The sequence below is a fragment of the Piliocolobus tephrosceles genome, chromosome 5 (assembly GCF_002776525.5).
Source record: "Piliocolobus tephrosceles isolate RC106 chromosome 5, ASM277652v3, whole genome shotgun sequence".
Taxonomy (NCBI): domain Eukaryota; kingdom Metazoa; phylum Chordata; class Mammalia; order Primates; family Cercopithecidae; genus Piliocolobus; species Piliocolobus tephrosceles.
In genome coordinates this window covers 83092736-83104090 of record NC_045438.1, presented here as the reverse complement: position 1 = coordinate 83104090, position 11355 = coordinate 83092736, and the positions used below count along the sequence as shown (strand labels likewise).

The following is an 11355-nucleotide window of genomic DNA, read 5'->3' as shown; positions in this document are numbered from 1 at the left end:
TTCTCCTTCCTCGCTTTCCTCCCCTCTCCTCTCTTTCTTCTACTTCATTTTTCTTCAGGGGCCAGACACTGGGCTGAGTTAGTTTTTGTTTCGTTTTGTTTTGTTTTTTAGAGAGAGAATCTTTCTCTGTCACCCAAGCTGGAACGCAATGGTGTAATCACGGCTCACTTCAGCCTTCAACTTTTGGGCTCAAGCAATCCCCCCGCCTCAGCCTCCCAGACAGCTGGGACTACAGGTGTGTGACACCATGCCCAGCTAATTTTAAAATATTTTTTCGTAGAGACAGGGTCTCACTATGTTGCTTGGGCTCAAGTGATCCTCCCTCCTTAGGCTCCCAAAGTGTTGGGATTACAGGCATGAGCCATTACACCCAGCCTGGGCTGAGTAGACACACTGGCTCACTCACTTCTCACATCCACTTTGAGAGGCCAGAATTATGTGCACACACACACACACACACACACACACACTTTTTTTTTTTTCACCTAGAGAAACTAAAACTCAGAGAGAGTAAATGGCTCATGGCCACAAAGCTAGCAAAGTGCATCCTCTGAATCTCCAGGCTCCTGCCCCCACACTGAACATGAATGAGATACTTCAGTAGCTAACAATAAATGACACAATGTAAGTAAGCCTCCAGCACAGTACCCAATGCCTCATGGGCGAGAAGAGTTCACTCATTTCTTCCATAAATATTTCCTGAGCATCTAGCATGTGCCAAGCACTGTTGTGGACCCTAAATTACAGCAATTGAGGAAATGGACAAAAATCTTTGCTCTCGGGGAGCTTACCTTCTAGGGCTTCTTATTATATCCATAGTTACATTCTCTGCGGGCAACCTCCCCTCCTGCACCCTTTCTACTCACAGGAGGATGAAAAACGTCTGTGGCTAGGTGCCATACTACAGCCTCTCCAATGCCATGGCAGAGCAGACACCAAGAAAGAGTTGGAGATGTGGAGGCAGCAACTGCCAACTTCCTAGCGGAGGTGGAACAGGGGTCCTATCCTAGGGAAAGTAAAAGAAGAGGCAGGTGGCCGGAGGCCAGAAGAGGGCTGGTGACCAGAGGCCCAGCATCCAGGGCTGGAAGCTTCTTCCAAGCGGCTCAGGCAAATCCAGCTCTGTGGGTGCTTATCTGACCCTCCCATCCCTGATTCCCATTCCTGCAGCCAGGAGGTCAGATGCCTTCTGGAATGATCTGAAAGGACATTGGTAGAAGAAGACTAAAACCTCCCTTGGGCCATTTTTTTTTTTCTGGAACTCTGTAGCTTTCTTACAGGAAACAGTGAAAAGTGAAAAGGACTTGGGGACAGAAGCCCCAGTTCCAGCCCTGGCCCTGGAACTCAGCCCCTTTACCTCTTCTCTCTCTGTAAACCCTTCTTCACTGGTTCCTGGAAGAAGTAAAGCACTGGGTTCCTGGAACAGCACCTGCTCATAGTAGGCTCTGTATTCTTTGTTGAGCTGGTTGACTGGCTCCATCTCTTGCCCCCACGCACTGTGTTCCTTCTTGTTCTTCTGTCTCCCACCCATTCCCCCGGAGTAGACCTTAAAGCCCCTCCAGAGAGCCCCTTGTTCCCAGGAAACATAGTTTAGAAACCACGTCCAGACAATACTCTCCCAGAGAAATTTATTTCAGACTTTAGTACCAGCCTTTATTTTTTTTAGACACAGGGTCTCGCTCTGTCACCCAGGCTGGGGTGCAGTGGCACAATCGTAGCTCTCAGCAGCGTCAGCCTTCTGGGTCCAAGCAATCCTCCCACCCACTTCAGCCTCCTGAGTAGCTACAATTATGGGTGCGCGCCTGGGTGCGCGCCACCACACCCAACTAATTTTTAAATTGTTTTGTAGAGGAGTCTTGTTACATTGCTCAGGCTGGTCTTGAACTCCAGGGCTCAAGTGATACCCACTTAACAGCCTTTTAAAAATAGTGTCATTTCAAAAGAGAGAGAGAGTTGAGAACACAGCAAAATCAGAATGGGGCTGGGCTTAGGCACTGATACTTTTTCAAAAGTTCCCCAGGTGACTCACACACAGCCAGCCTGGGAACCATTGTTCAAGTAGAATAATCACAACATAAAGGAAGGCCTCAATGCACAAAATGCTTTGGGATCACAGATGAGATAATAATAAATTCTGCCTTGGGAGGGGAATGTGAGCTCTCTTGTCAGGATGCCACAGACAGGAGGTGACGCATCTGAGTTTCACTTCAAATGATGAGCAGGGGGCTCTGGGGCCTTGTTACTTAAACTGTGGTCCGCAGACCAGCAGCACCAACATCTCTTGGGTGCTTGTTAGAAATGCATAATCCAGGGTCCCCTCCCAAAACTACTGGATCAAAATCTGCATTTTATGAAGATATCCAAGTTATTCATATGTACGTTAAAATTTGAGCTATATTGGGCTAAATGGACACGGTGGAGAAGAGCATCCACCACCATTAACCTGGTAGTTTAGATTAAACAACGGTGTGCTACAGCCAAGGTTTATTTTTCAATTTAGCTTTTAAAATAAATCTGAAACCTAATGTTATCGATGGCTGGCCCAAATGTCATTTTTAAAATGCCATCTGAAGGTCAGAGGGTCAGAACTGAGTGCTTTATCCAATCTGCTAATGGGGAACGTTCTTGTGCTGCAGATGTGGGCAGGCTCCGGATGGCTCTGGAGGCTGGGCAGGCTGGGCCATGAGACCCTCCTAGCACAGGACTTAACTCTCCATGAGAACAGTCCAGCACACTTGTCCTCAGACACATGCAGGGCACACAGCCTTCTTTACTAGTACCATTTCCTAGTGATTGGTGGGAGTGGGAAGTCAACTGCTTCCAAACCGGTGCTAATCCTCTAGGTCACAGCCATCCGTTCCTTTGCAATGGAATGAAAAAGGCAAGATGTTTCAAATGGTGGTGGTGGCGGGGGCTGTGGATTCTCCTTGTGCACTAATTAAATGAATAATGCCTTTTAACAGCGTCAGTGCTGGAAACCCATAATGCCTTTGCCCTGGCTGCCCTGAATACGTGCATGTCATGTCTCTCAAAGCCAGCTTCCAGCCTCAAAGAGCTAAACCAGGATGTCCTGGTATAATTCCAAGTTCTCACCTGAGTGTAGAGATAACGATGTAGATGTGTTTCAGCATAACCCAGATTTTCTGTCTGCTCTTTCTAACCACTTCTCTGTCCATCTAAGTGGGAAATGAATCACCTTTTTCCTGAAAATACTACGAGAAATGGATTCTTTCATGCAAGGTCCACCTACCTAGACATATTGAATACAGTTATGGAAGGCCCTACAGCTTAGCAGGTATGGAGTACGGGAAAGTCCTTCCTACCACAGCAGGACTGATGTGAGAACTGAATTAGGAACCACACATCTGGTGTTTAGCATGGTGCTGAGCAGAGGATGCACTCTATACTTGGCCATTTACCTTATATGGTCACTTTAATAGCTGTTCTCTTATCTTCTGTGATGACTGGATCTGATGATCCAGTTATAAATGCTGTTCTTGTGCCACTCCCCCAAATTCCATTGTAATAGTTCGGGGAACCAACCACTGAGAACACAGCCCTTATTCAGGCTGGGTATGCTACCATGTTATGTTTTAAGCCTTCAAAAATACAAGAATCTGTAATAGTCTTTCCATAATAAGTAACATAATTCTCTGAACATGTTTCCTTCTACCTTCCTAAATCACTGTGATTGAGACAACCACGGATGGCTGTCTACCTGGTGTTTGTGGCCACCAAGCCTCCTGCCTACACCTTGCCACATCCGTTCAGTCTTTACCCTTCTCATGTTTATGGTTATTATTTGCTCCCAGCCCCACCCTCCTCCTGTTGAGAAACTCCCTCCTCCCAGCTTCTACCACAATCCTCCTCCCACCTAAATATATACTCCTGAGCTCTTGTCCACAGACCTGCTGTCTACTACTTCTTCTCCTTCAGGAGTTTTGTCCATTTTCATAGCTTCATTCAGCATATCTAGGATATGGTTCCAAATCTTTATCTCCCTCTCAGTCTTACACCAACATTTACTACTTTTTATTTCACATTTCTAGTTCCTTGTGAAACTCAAACTCCTCATCCTCCATGCATGCCGGCTCTTTCTCCTGGCTTTCCAGTCTCTGTGAACATCAGCACATAGACTGTGGCCCTCACACATTACTGAACTTAGCATGAACTTTCTCCACTATTCTTAATGTTGTTGTTATTATTATTATTATTATTATTATTATTATTATTATTATTTTGAGACGGAGTCTTGCTCTGTCGCCCAGGCTGGAGTGCAGTGGCCAGATCTCAGCTCACTGCAACCTCCGCCTCCCGGGTTCATGCCATTGTCCTGCCTCAGCCTCCTGAGTAGCTGGGACTACAGGCGCCCGCCACCCCGCCCGGCTAATTTTTTGTATTTTTAGTAGAGACGGGGTTTCACCGTGTTAGCCAGGATGGTCTCGATCTCCTGACCTCGTGATCCACCCGTCTCGGCCTCCCAAAGTGCTGGGATTCCAGGCTTGAGCCACCGCGCCCGGCCTAATGTTATTTTCCTTCTTCACTGATTTCCTCAAGCTAAGCAGCCTTTTATTTTTCAAATTGATGGCCTCCCTTTAACAGATGCTTGCAAAAAGGTGGAACCAAATAAAAGTGTTTTGGAAGAGTTCTAGCTTTCTCAACTTAAACACATCACAGAGCTCTGATCATCTTCAACATACATGGCCCAGCCCAGACCAGTCAAACTCGTTCCCCAGGTTTATTCTAAGTGGAATAAATATAGAAAGACCCTTGACACTGGGTAATTGAACTAGAAAACTGTGGGCCTAAGACCATCAAGGCCACTCCACCCACCCACCCGCACCAGGTGGAGGAAACTTGTCTGCAGTGGGTGAGACTGAAGACAGACAGAGTGCTGGATAAACACAGCTTTGAGTTCCAGAAAAGGGAAGGAAGGGAGACATGACCCTGAAGGGACATGCTGAAACCTAATTCCAGACCCTTAAGTCCCCAGAGCTTCCCTGCTTCCTTCAAGTTCCCTGTCGTTCTATGAGCCCCTAGAGTATCCTTCCAATATATCTTATTTTCGCTTGTACCATTTTTAGTTGAATTTCTGTCACTGGCAACTAAAATGGTTGAAAAATACACCAGTTTATATTCTGATGGCAAATTAATTGATTTTCCAAAAGATTATAACTTCCCTGCCCAAAGCCCTTTTTGCCCCAACTTACTTTTCCTATCTCATGTCTTTTGTACATTCCGTAGAGTGTCTATTCACTGACCCCTGAACATACCTGAGCTTTCCTTCTTCCACGTTATCATCCCTTCCTTCCCTTTTCTGGTACTCAAAGCTGTGTTTATTCATCACTCAATATTTGTCAGAAAACACTCCCCAAATTCTGTGATCTTTCCCTCCTTGGAACACACCCATTAGAGTGTAAGCTTCTTAATGACTGAAGCGTGTTCCCCATTCATTTCTTTACCGGTCACCACCATCCCTCACCTCAGCACAAGACCTTGAGGACAAATGCTAAATAAATGTTGGCTCCTTGGTGTCAATGAAGTATGTCCAATCACCAGTTTTTGTATAAAACCCATTTCTTTTATTGTAGCATTAACATTTTTTCAGTTTCATATTGGTGAAATCAGGATTCATATTATAATCATTGGCATTCCAGAATTTGATTATTAGTATTTTTTCTCAGTACATAAAATATGGGTGTATCTTACATCTCACGATGTCAGTGAAGTAAAGTATCATTCATGCATTCCTGATAACGATTGTGTTTGCTTCTCTGTCTTGCCTCCAGGGTGAATCATCCCATGTTCTATTTCCATAGTTCCTGTTTTCTACTCCTACTGATGTTTTCTCCAGTTTACCTCTTTAAATTTCCTACTTTTCTCAAGTAGTGTCAGACTATTATACTGTAATAAGGCAATGCTAAATACAATGGTGTCATTGTATCATGGCCCTGCATGATAAAACACTGTTTATGATTCTAAATATGTCTGCTATAGAATTAACTCCAGTTTAACACAGAAGCTAGCAAAAATAAATCTTTATTTGTTTTAATTTGTGAACAGGCAACCATGTTATATGAGTCATAATTCATGAAAACAATGCATTCAGAAGTGGAGTAGTGTTGGAATTAAATAAGTTTTACAACCAAAGCAATATGATATATTTAATGACAATAAGATTATCATTCTTTGAGCAGCACTGTGGCTTGGGAGAGTCTCTACAGATAAAAGGTTTCTGGTTGGGTGCAGTGGCTCATGCCTGTAATCCCAGCACTTTGGGAGGCTGAGACAGGCGGATCACCTGAGGTCAGGAGTTCAAGACCAGCCTGACCAACATGGAGAAACCCCATCACTACTAAAAAATAAGAAAATTAGCCAGGCATGGTGGCGCATGCCTGTAATCCCAGCTACTCGGGGGCTGAGGCAGGAGAATCGCTTGAACCCAGGAAGCAGAGGTTGTGGTAAGCCAAGATCAAGCCATTGCACTCCATCCTGGGCAACAAAAGTGAAACTCTGTCTCACACACACACACACACACACACACACACACACACACACACACACACAAAAGATTTCTAAACTAGTCCAGATGCCCTGTACCACCCAATTACCCATGTTTATGCACCTTTGTTCTTCATTGGTCTATGAGGCTGGGAAATCTAGTGGTCTTGGGTCCAGCAACTCCATAGTGGGGAAGCTGTCCTCATAAGTACCGGCATGGTACTTGATCTCTAGGGCTGTGGAAAAAGCCAGTCTCTCACCTCCTCTTCCCACAGCCTAGGATCCTGCCAAAATGAATGACTTGCCCACAAACCCTATTCTCTGCAATGGCAAACCTTCCCGTTCTCCCCATGCATCCGCTTAGGCTGGTCTCTTGGCTGGTAGGGCTTCCTGGTCTTTAGGTCTGCCCAGCCCAATGCAGCAGCTACCAGCAGCTGTGCTTACTGAGCCCACTTGAGTGTGGATGGTGTAACCAAGGAACTGAAGTTTTCAATTTTATTGAACTTCAACTAATCTAAATAATAATAATTATTACTTTAGAGATAGAGTCTCGCTCTTTCACTCAGGCTGGACTACAGTGGCTTGATCACAGCTCACGGCAGCCTGGAACTCCTGGGCTCAAGCAATCCTCCCGCCTCAGCCTCCTGTGTAGCTAGAACCCCAGGCACACACCACCACACCCAGTTAATATTTTTAACTAATTTAAATTAAATAGGCTTGTGGCTAGTGGCTACCATATTAGACAGCCCAGATCTAGGATGTATTCTGTCCCATTTCTTCTTCTTAAAATCCTGACCTTCAAGGGGCATCTCAGGGCTGCTTTCTCCATGAGGTCCGGATCCCTGGTGGGGCTGTTTTTCCTCCCTCAGAATTCCCATCTCACACTGAACTATTACTGAGGCACTAAACACTCTTATTCTTATATTATAGGTATTCGTGTGGCATTTCCTCTACTAGTTCCTTCTCTGAGAGCTTTGACTACTCTTATTCTTAATTTGGACCCCACTGTACCTAGTGCAGAGATACTTTAAAATGTTTTTGCCTGAATATATAATAGTAACACTGCAATTAACAGTAACAATAAGGAATTGACAAGAGTTGCTGTGTAGTAAAGGACTAACCTTGCCCCAAAAAAGGTTTGAGCCTTAGTCCCAGCTCCTGGGAGGCAACCTCTATGCCCTTGGAATGTCCTGTGAGATAGAAGGGTCTTTGTCTACTGGGGCCTTGGGCCACACCAGGTAATCTATGCCAACAATGTGATTTATGATAGGTGCCCTGGACCTCAAGGTACCAGCTCAACCTCTGGAGGGGCAAAAGACTAAAGTCAGCCATGTGGGCAATCAGCCATAAATCCATGACCGACCCCAGTAAAAAAACCGTACACCGTGGTGAGCTTGGGTGAGTTACCCTGGCTGGCAATACTCCATGCACATTGCTACACATCATTGCTGGGCAAAGTTAGTTCTATCTGCGTAACTTCACTGGAGGAGGACAGTTGAAAGTTCTGGACCTGGCCTCTCCCAGACCCTGCCTTATATGCTTAAGAGTAAAAGCAACAACAAACAGAATGGGTCTATGGTGTAAATGGGGCTGAAGGAGGGGAAAGAGCGGAAGTACATCATGCCATATGTAGAATGAGACTCTATTTTTTCATTTCCACAGTACCTGATGCAGAGTGGGACCTCAACATTTAAAGAATGGTTGAATGGATGGCTAAATAAATAATCTCCTCCTCTAATATTGCAAAATCCTGTGGGTTGCCATACTCCCACAGGCAAATCATTTCCTGTCTGGGATGTGAGCTCTTTTCCCTTCTGGGTAGGCACCTAATCCAGTTGTATGGGTTGACGGGGTTTTTTTGTTCCTAATTTCCTGTCTCCTATCCAGAATGCCCCTAAGCTTGCACTTCAGTTCTTCCTTTTCCCTCCACAGCTGAATCCTAGGCATCCTGAGGGTCTAAGAATGTCTAGGAGGCATTTGAGTCCTTATTTATAGGAGGGGAGTTCTTGTGAACTAGTTCACACACAAGAACAGAAGGTCCCAGAGAGACGTGAAGTGTGACGCGAGACATAGCATGAACAAGGAGTAGCCCCACGAGGTCTGGGGTCAGGGTAGCTGGAGGGCTCCTGGGCTCCTCTGAGAGATGAGTGCTGCTCAGGGTGGTCCAGTAGCTGTTGCTCTGTCTGGTGAGGGGCGTGTGGTCAACAAGTCCACCTGTCAATGACTGGCCAGGCCCCCCTGATGTCTATGCCCTCTTCTAGGAACAGCCTTGGAGCCCCTAGGAAAACACTGACCAATAAATTAAGTTGAAAAATATGTAGGAGGCAGGGAATATCAACCTAGAGTATTTGTCAATGGCATGGGTGTTCTGGAAGATACGAAAACCCATCTGGCCCTTCAGAAGCCCCTTCTTTCTGGCAGCGTTGGCTTCACCACTCAGGCCCAGGTGGACCACTATTTTGTCTTGCCTTTCTTCTTCCGTCAGGATATGGCTTCTGGGATACCCAGCCAGGCTGTTGGCCTCAGACTCACTGTAGCTTCCATCTAGCATCATGGTTTTTGAATGAAGCATTCCACACATGCACGGGAACTATGGGCAGCAAGCACAAAGAACATCATTAAGCCTTGTGAGGTGGGCGGAGGAGGGGGCCTGGCCCAAAAGCAAAGCCACATTGCTCTTCAGAACCACAGAAAGACAGAACTAGAAAGATCTCCAGAGATTACTTAGTCCAATGATCCTCTACCCTGGTTGCATGTTAGAATCATCTGCACAGCTCTTTAAACTGGCCGTGCCCGGGCTGTACTTTAGAGCAATTAATTTAAAATTCCCAGGTGATTCTACTGTGTAGTCAGAATTGAGAACCACTGATCTAGTCCAAATCCCTCAATTGTAGAGGCAAAAACTAAGACCCAGAGAGCTATACAATTCTGAGACCACACAGCTGGTGTCAGAGCAGGACTTGAAATCCACATAGTCTGATTCCAGCTGCAGGACTCCACCTTTCTGTGCATGAATCAAAAGATGACTAGGAGCCAGGCGCAGTGGCTCATGCCTACAATCTCAGTGCTTTGAGAGGTCAAGGCAGGAGGATTGCTTAAGGCCAGGATTTCAAGACCAGCCTGGGCAACATAGTTAGACTCCTCTACAAAAAAAAAAAAAATTTTTTTTTAATTAGCCAGGCATGGTGGCATGCACCTGTAGTTCTAGCCACTCGGGAGGCTGAGGCAGGAGGATCATTTGAGCTCAAGAGGTCAAGGTTGCAGTGAGCAGTGATCATGCCACTGCATTCCAGCCTGGGTGACAGAGCAAAACCCCGTCTCTTTTTTAAAAAAGAAAGAAAAAGATGATGAGGTAGAAGAGTGTCCTTATCTTAAAAAGTTACGTTTAAGAATCAAGGGTCATGGTATCTGCAATATGTTTTTAGACAGTTCAACTGCACCAACAGATAACATGTTTATATGGAGAAAATGTACATTCATTCAGAAAATGAATACATAATCCATTTTCTCCATATAAGCATGTATCTGTTGGTGCAGTTTTTGCCACACAAAAATGGAAAAATGTTAGCAGTGTTGGATCTAGGTGCTGGGTACCTCAATGTACATGACCCTATTCTTTTAATAGTTTCTGCAAGTATGAAAGTGTTCATAAGACATTCTAAGTGGGAGGAAAGGAAATGGTTTTGCTTGACTTCTCCCCATAGTTTAGTCAGTAGAGAGTGGGCTTCCACTGGTGCCTGGATGCTTGGTGTTGATCAAGGGCAGGAGGCCCACTTGACACAGCCAATTGGCGTTGATTTGAGAATGTTTCTGACCTGGCTCTCAGCCCTTCAGTGCCTCTGTTTTTCCATCTAGGAAAGTGAAATAATGAAGCTTCACAACCTGCCTCTTATTGTTACGGATCTTGAAACTCTCAGATGAATACCATAAAGCTTTAGAATGCAAAAATAGATGAATGATTTTATGCAGAATTAGAATTACTTGAAGTATTCTTATCCTTAAGAAATTGTTTGTGGTTTGGGGGGCTATTTTTTTTTCATCAGGCATGATTGTTTCATTATTATTTGCTGTGTCTTTGTTCCATCAGTAACAATTCTTTTTTTTTTTTTTTTTTTTTTTTTTTTTGACAGAGTCACTCTATCTCCCCGTGGCTTGATCTCGGCTCACTGCAACTTCCACCTCCCGGGTTCAAGCGATTCTCCTGCCTCAGCCTCCTGAGTAGCTAGGATTACAGGTACCTACCACCATGCCTAGCTAATTTTTGTATTTTTAGTAGAGACAGGGTTTCATCATGTTGGCCAGGCTGATCTCAAACTCCTGACCTCAAATGATCTGCCCGCCTTGGCCTCCCAAAGTGCTGGGATTACAGGCATTAGCCACTGTGCCCGGCCAACAATTCTTGAATAATTAACAAAGACGCGTAGATATAAGGGAATTAGGGATAAAAGGTCAGTAAGAGGTCATCTCTCTCTCTCTTTTTTTTGTTTTTTAGAGGGGGTCCTGCTTTAATATTACCCAGGCTGGAGTGCAGTGATGCCATGTCGCCTCACTGCAGCCTCCACCTCCTGGGCTCAGGGGATCCTCCCACCTTGACCTCCCGAGTAGCTGGGGCTACAGGCACACGCCACCACACCCAGCTCATTTTTGTATTTTTTGTAAGATGGGGTTTTGCCAAGTTGCCCCGGCTGGTCTCAAACTCCTGGGTTCAAGGGATCCACCTGCCTTGGCCTCCCAAAGTGCTGGGATTACAGGCGTGTACCACCATGCCCAGCCCTATTCAACTCTTTGTATTTAGGTATAATCACACCCAAACTGATAAAATTGTGTGATATTATCATGGGGGGTTATTTATTTATA

The 11355-nt window shown here is 45.2% G+C and overlaps 1 protein-coding gene across 1 annotated transcript in view; it reads right to left on the bottom strand.

The window, feature by feature from the left end:
- Positions 1–8626: 8626 nt before the first annotated feature.
- GABRR2 (gamma-aminobutyric acid type A receptor subunit rho2) overlaps positions 8627–11355 on the bottom strand; it is a 70056-nt gene continuing 67327 nt past the window's right edge. Inside the window, exon 10 of the mRNA XM_023205276.2 lies at positions 8627–9088. Within this exon, the coding sequence (XP_023061044.1) occupies positions 8777–9088 (312 nt within the window). The 3' untranslated portion in view covers positions 8627–8776. The remainder of the gene's footprint in view (positions 9089–11355) is intronic.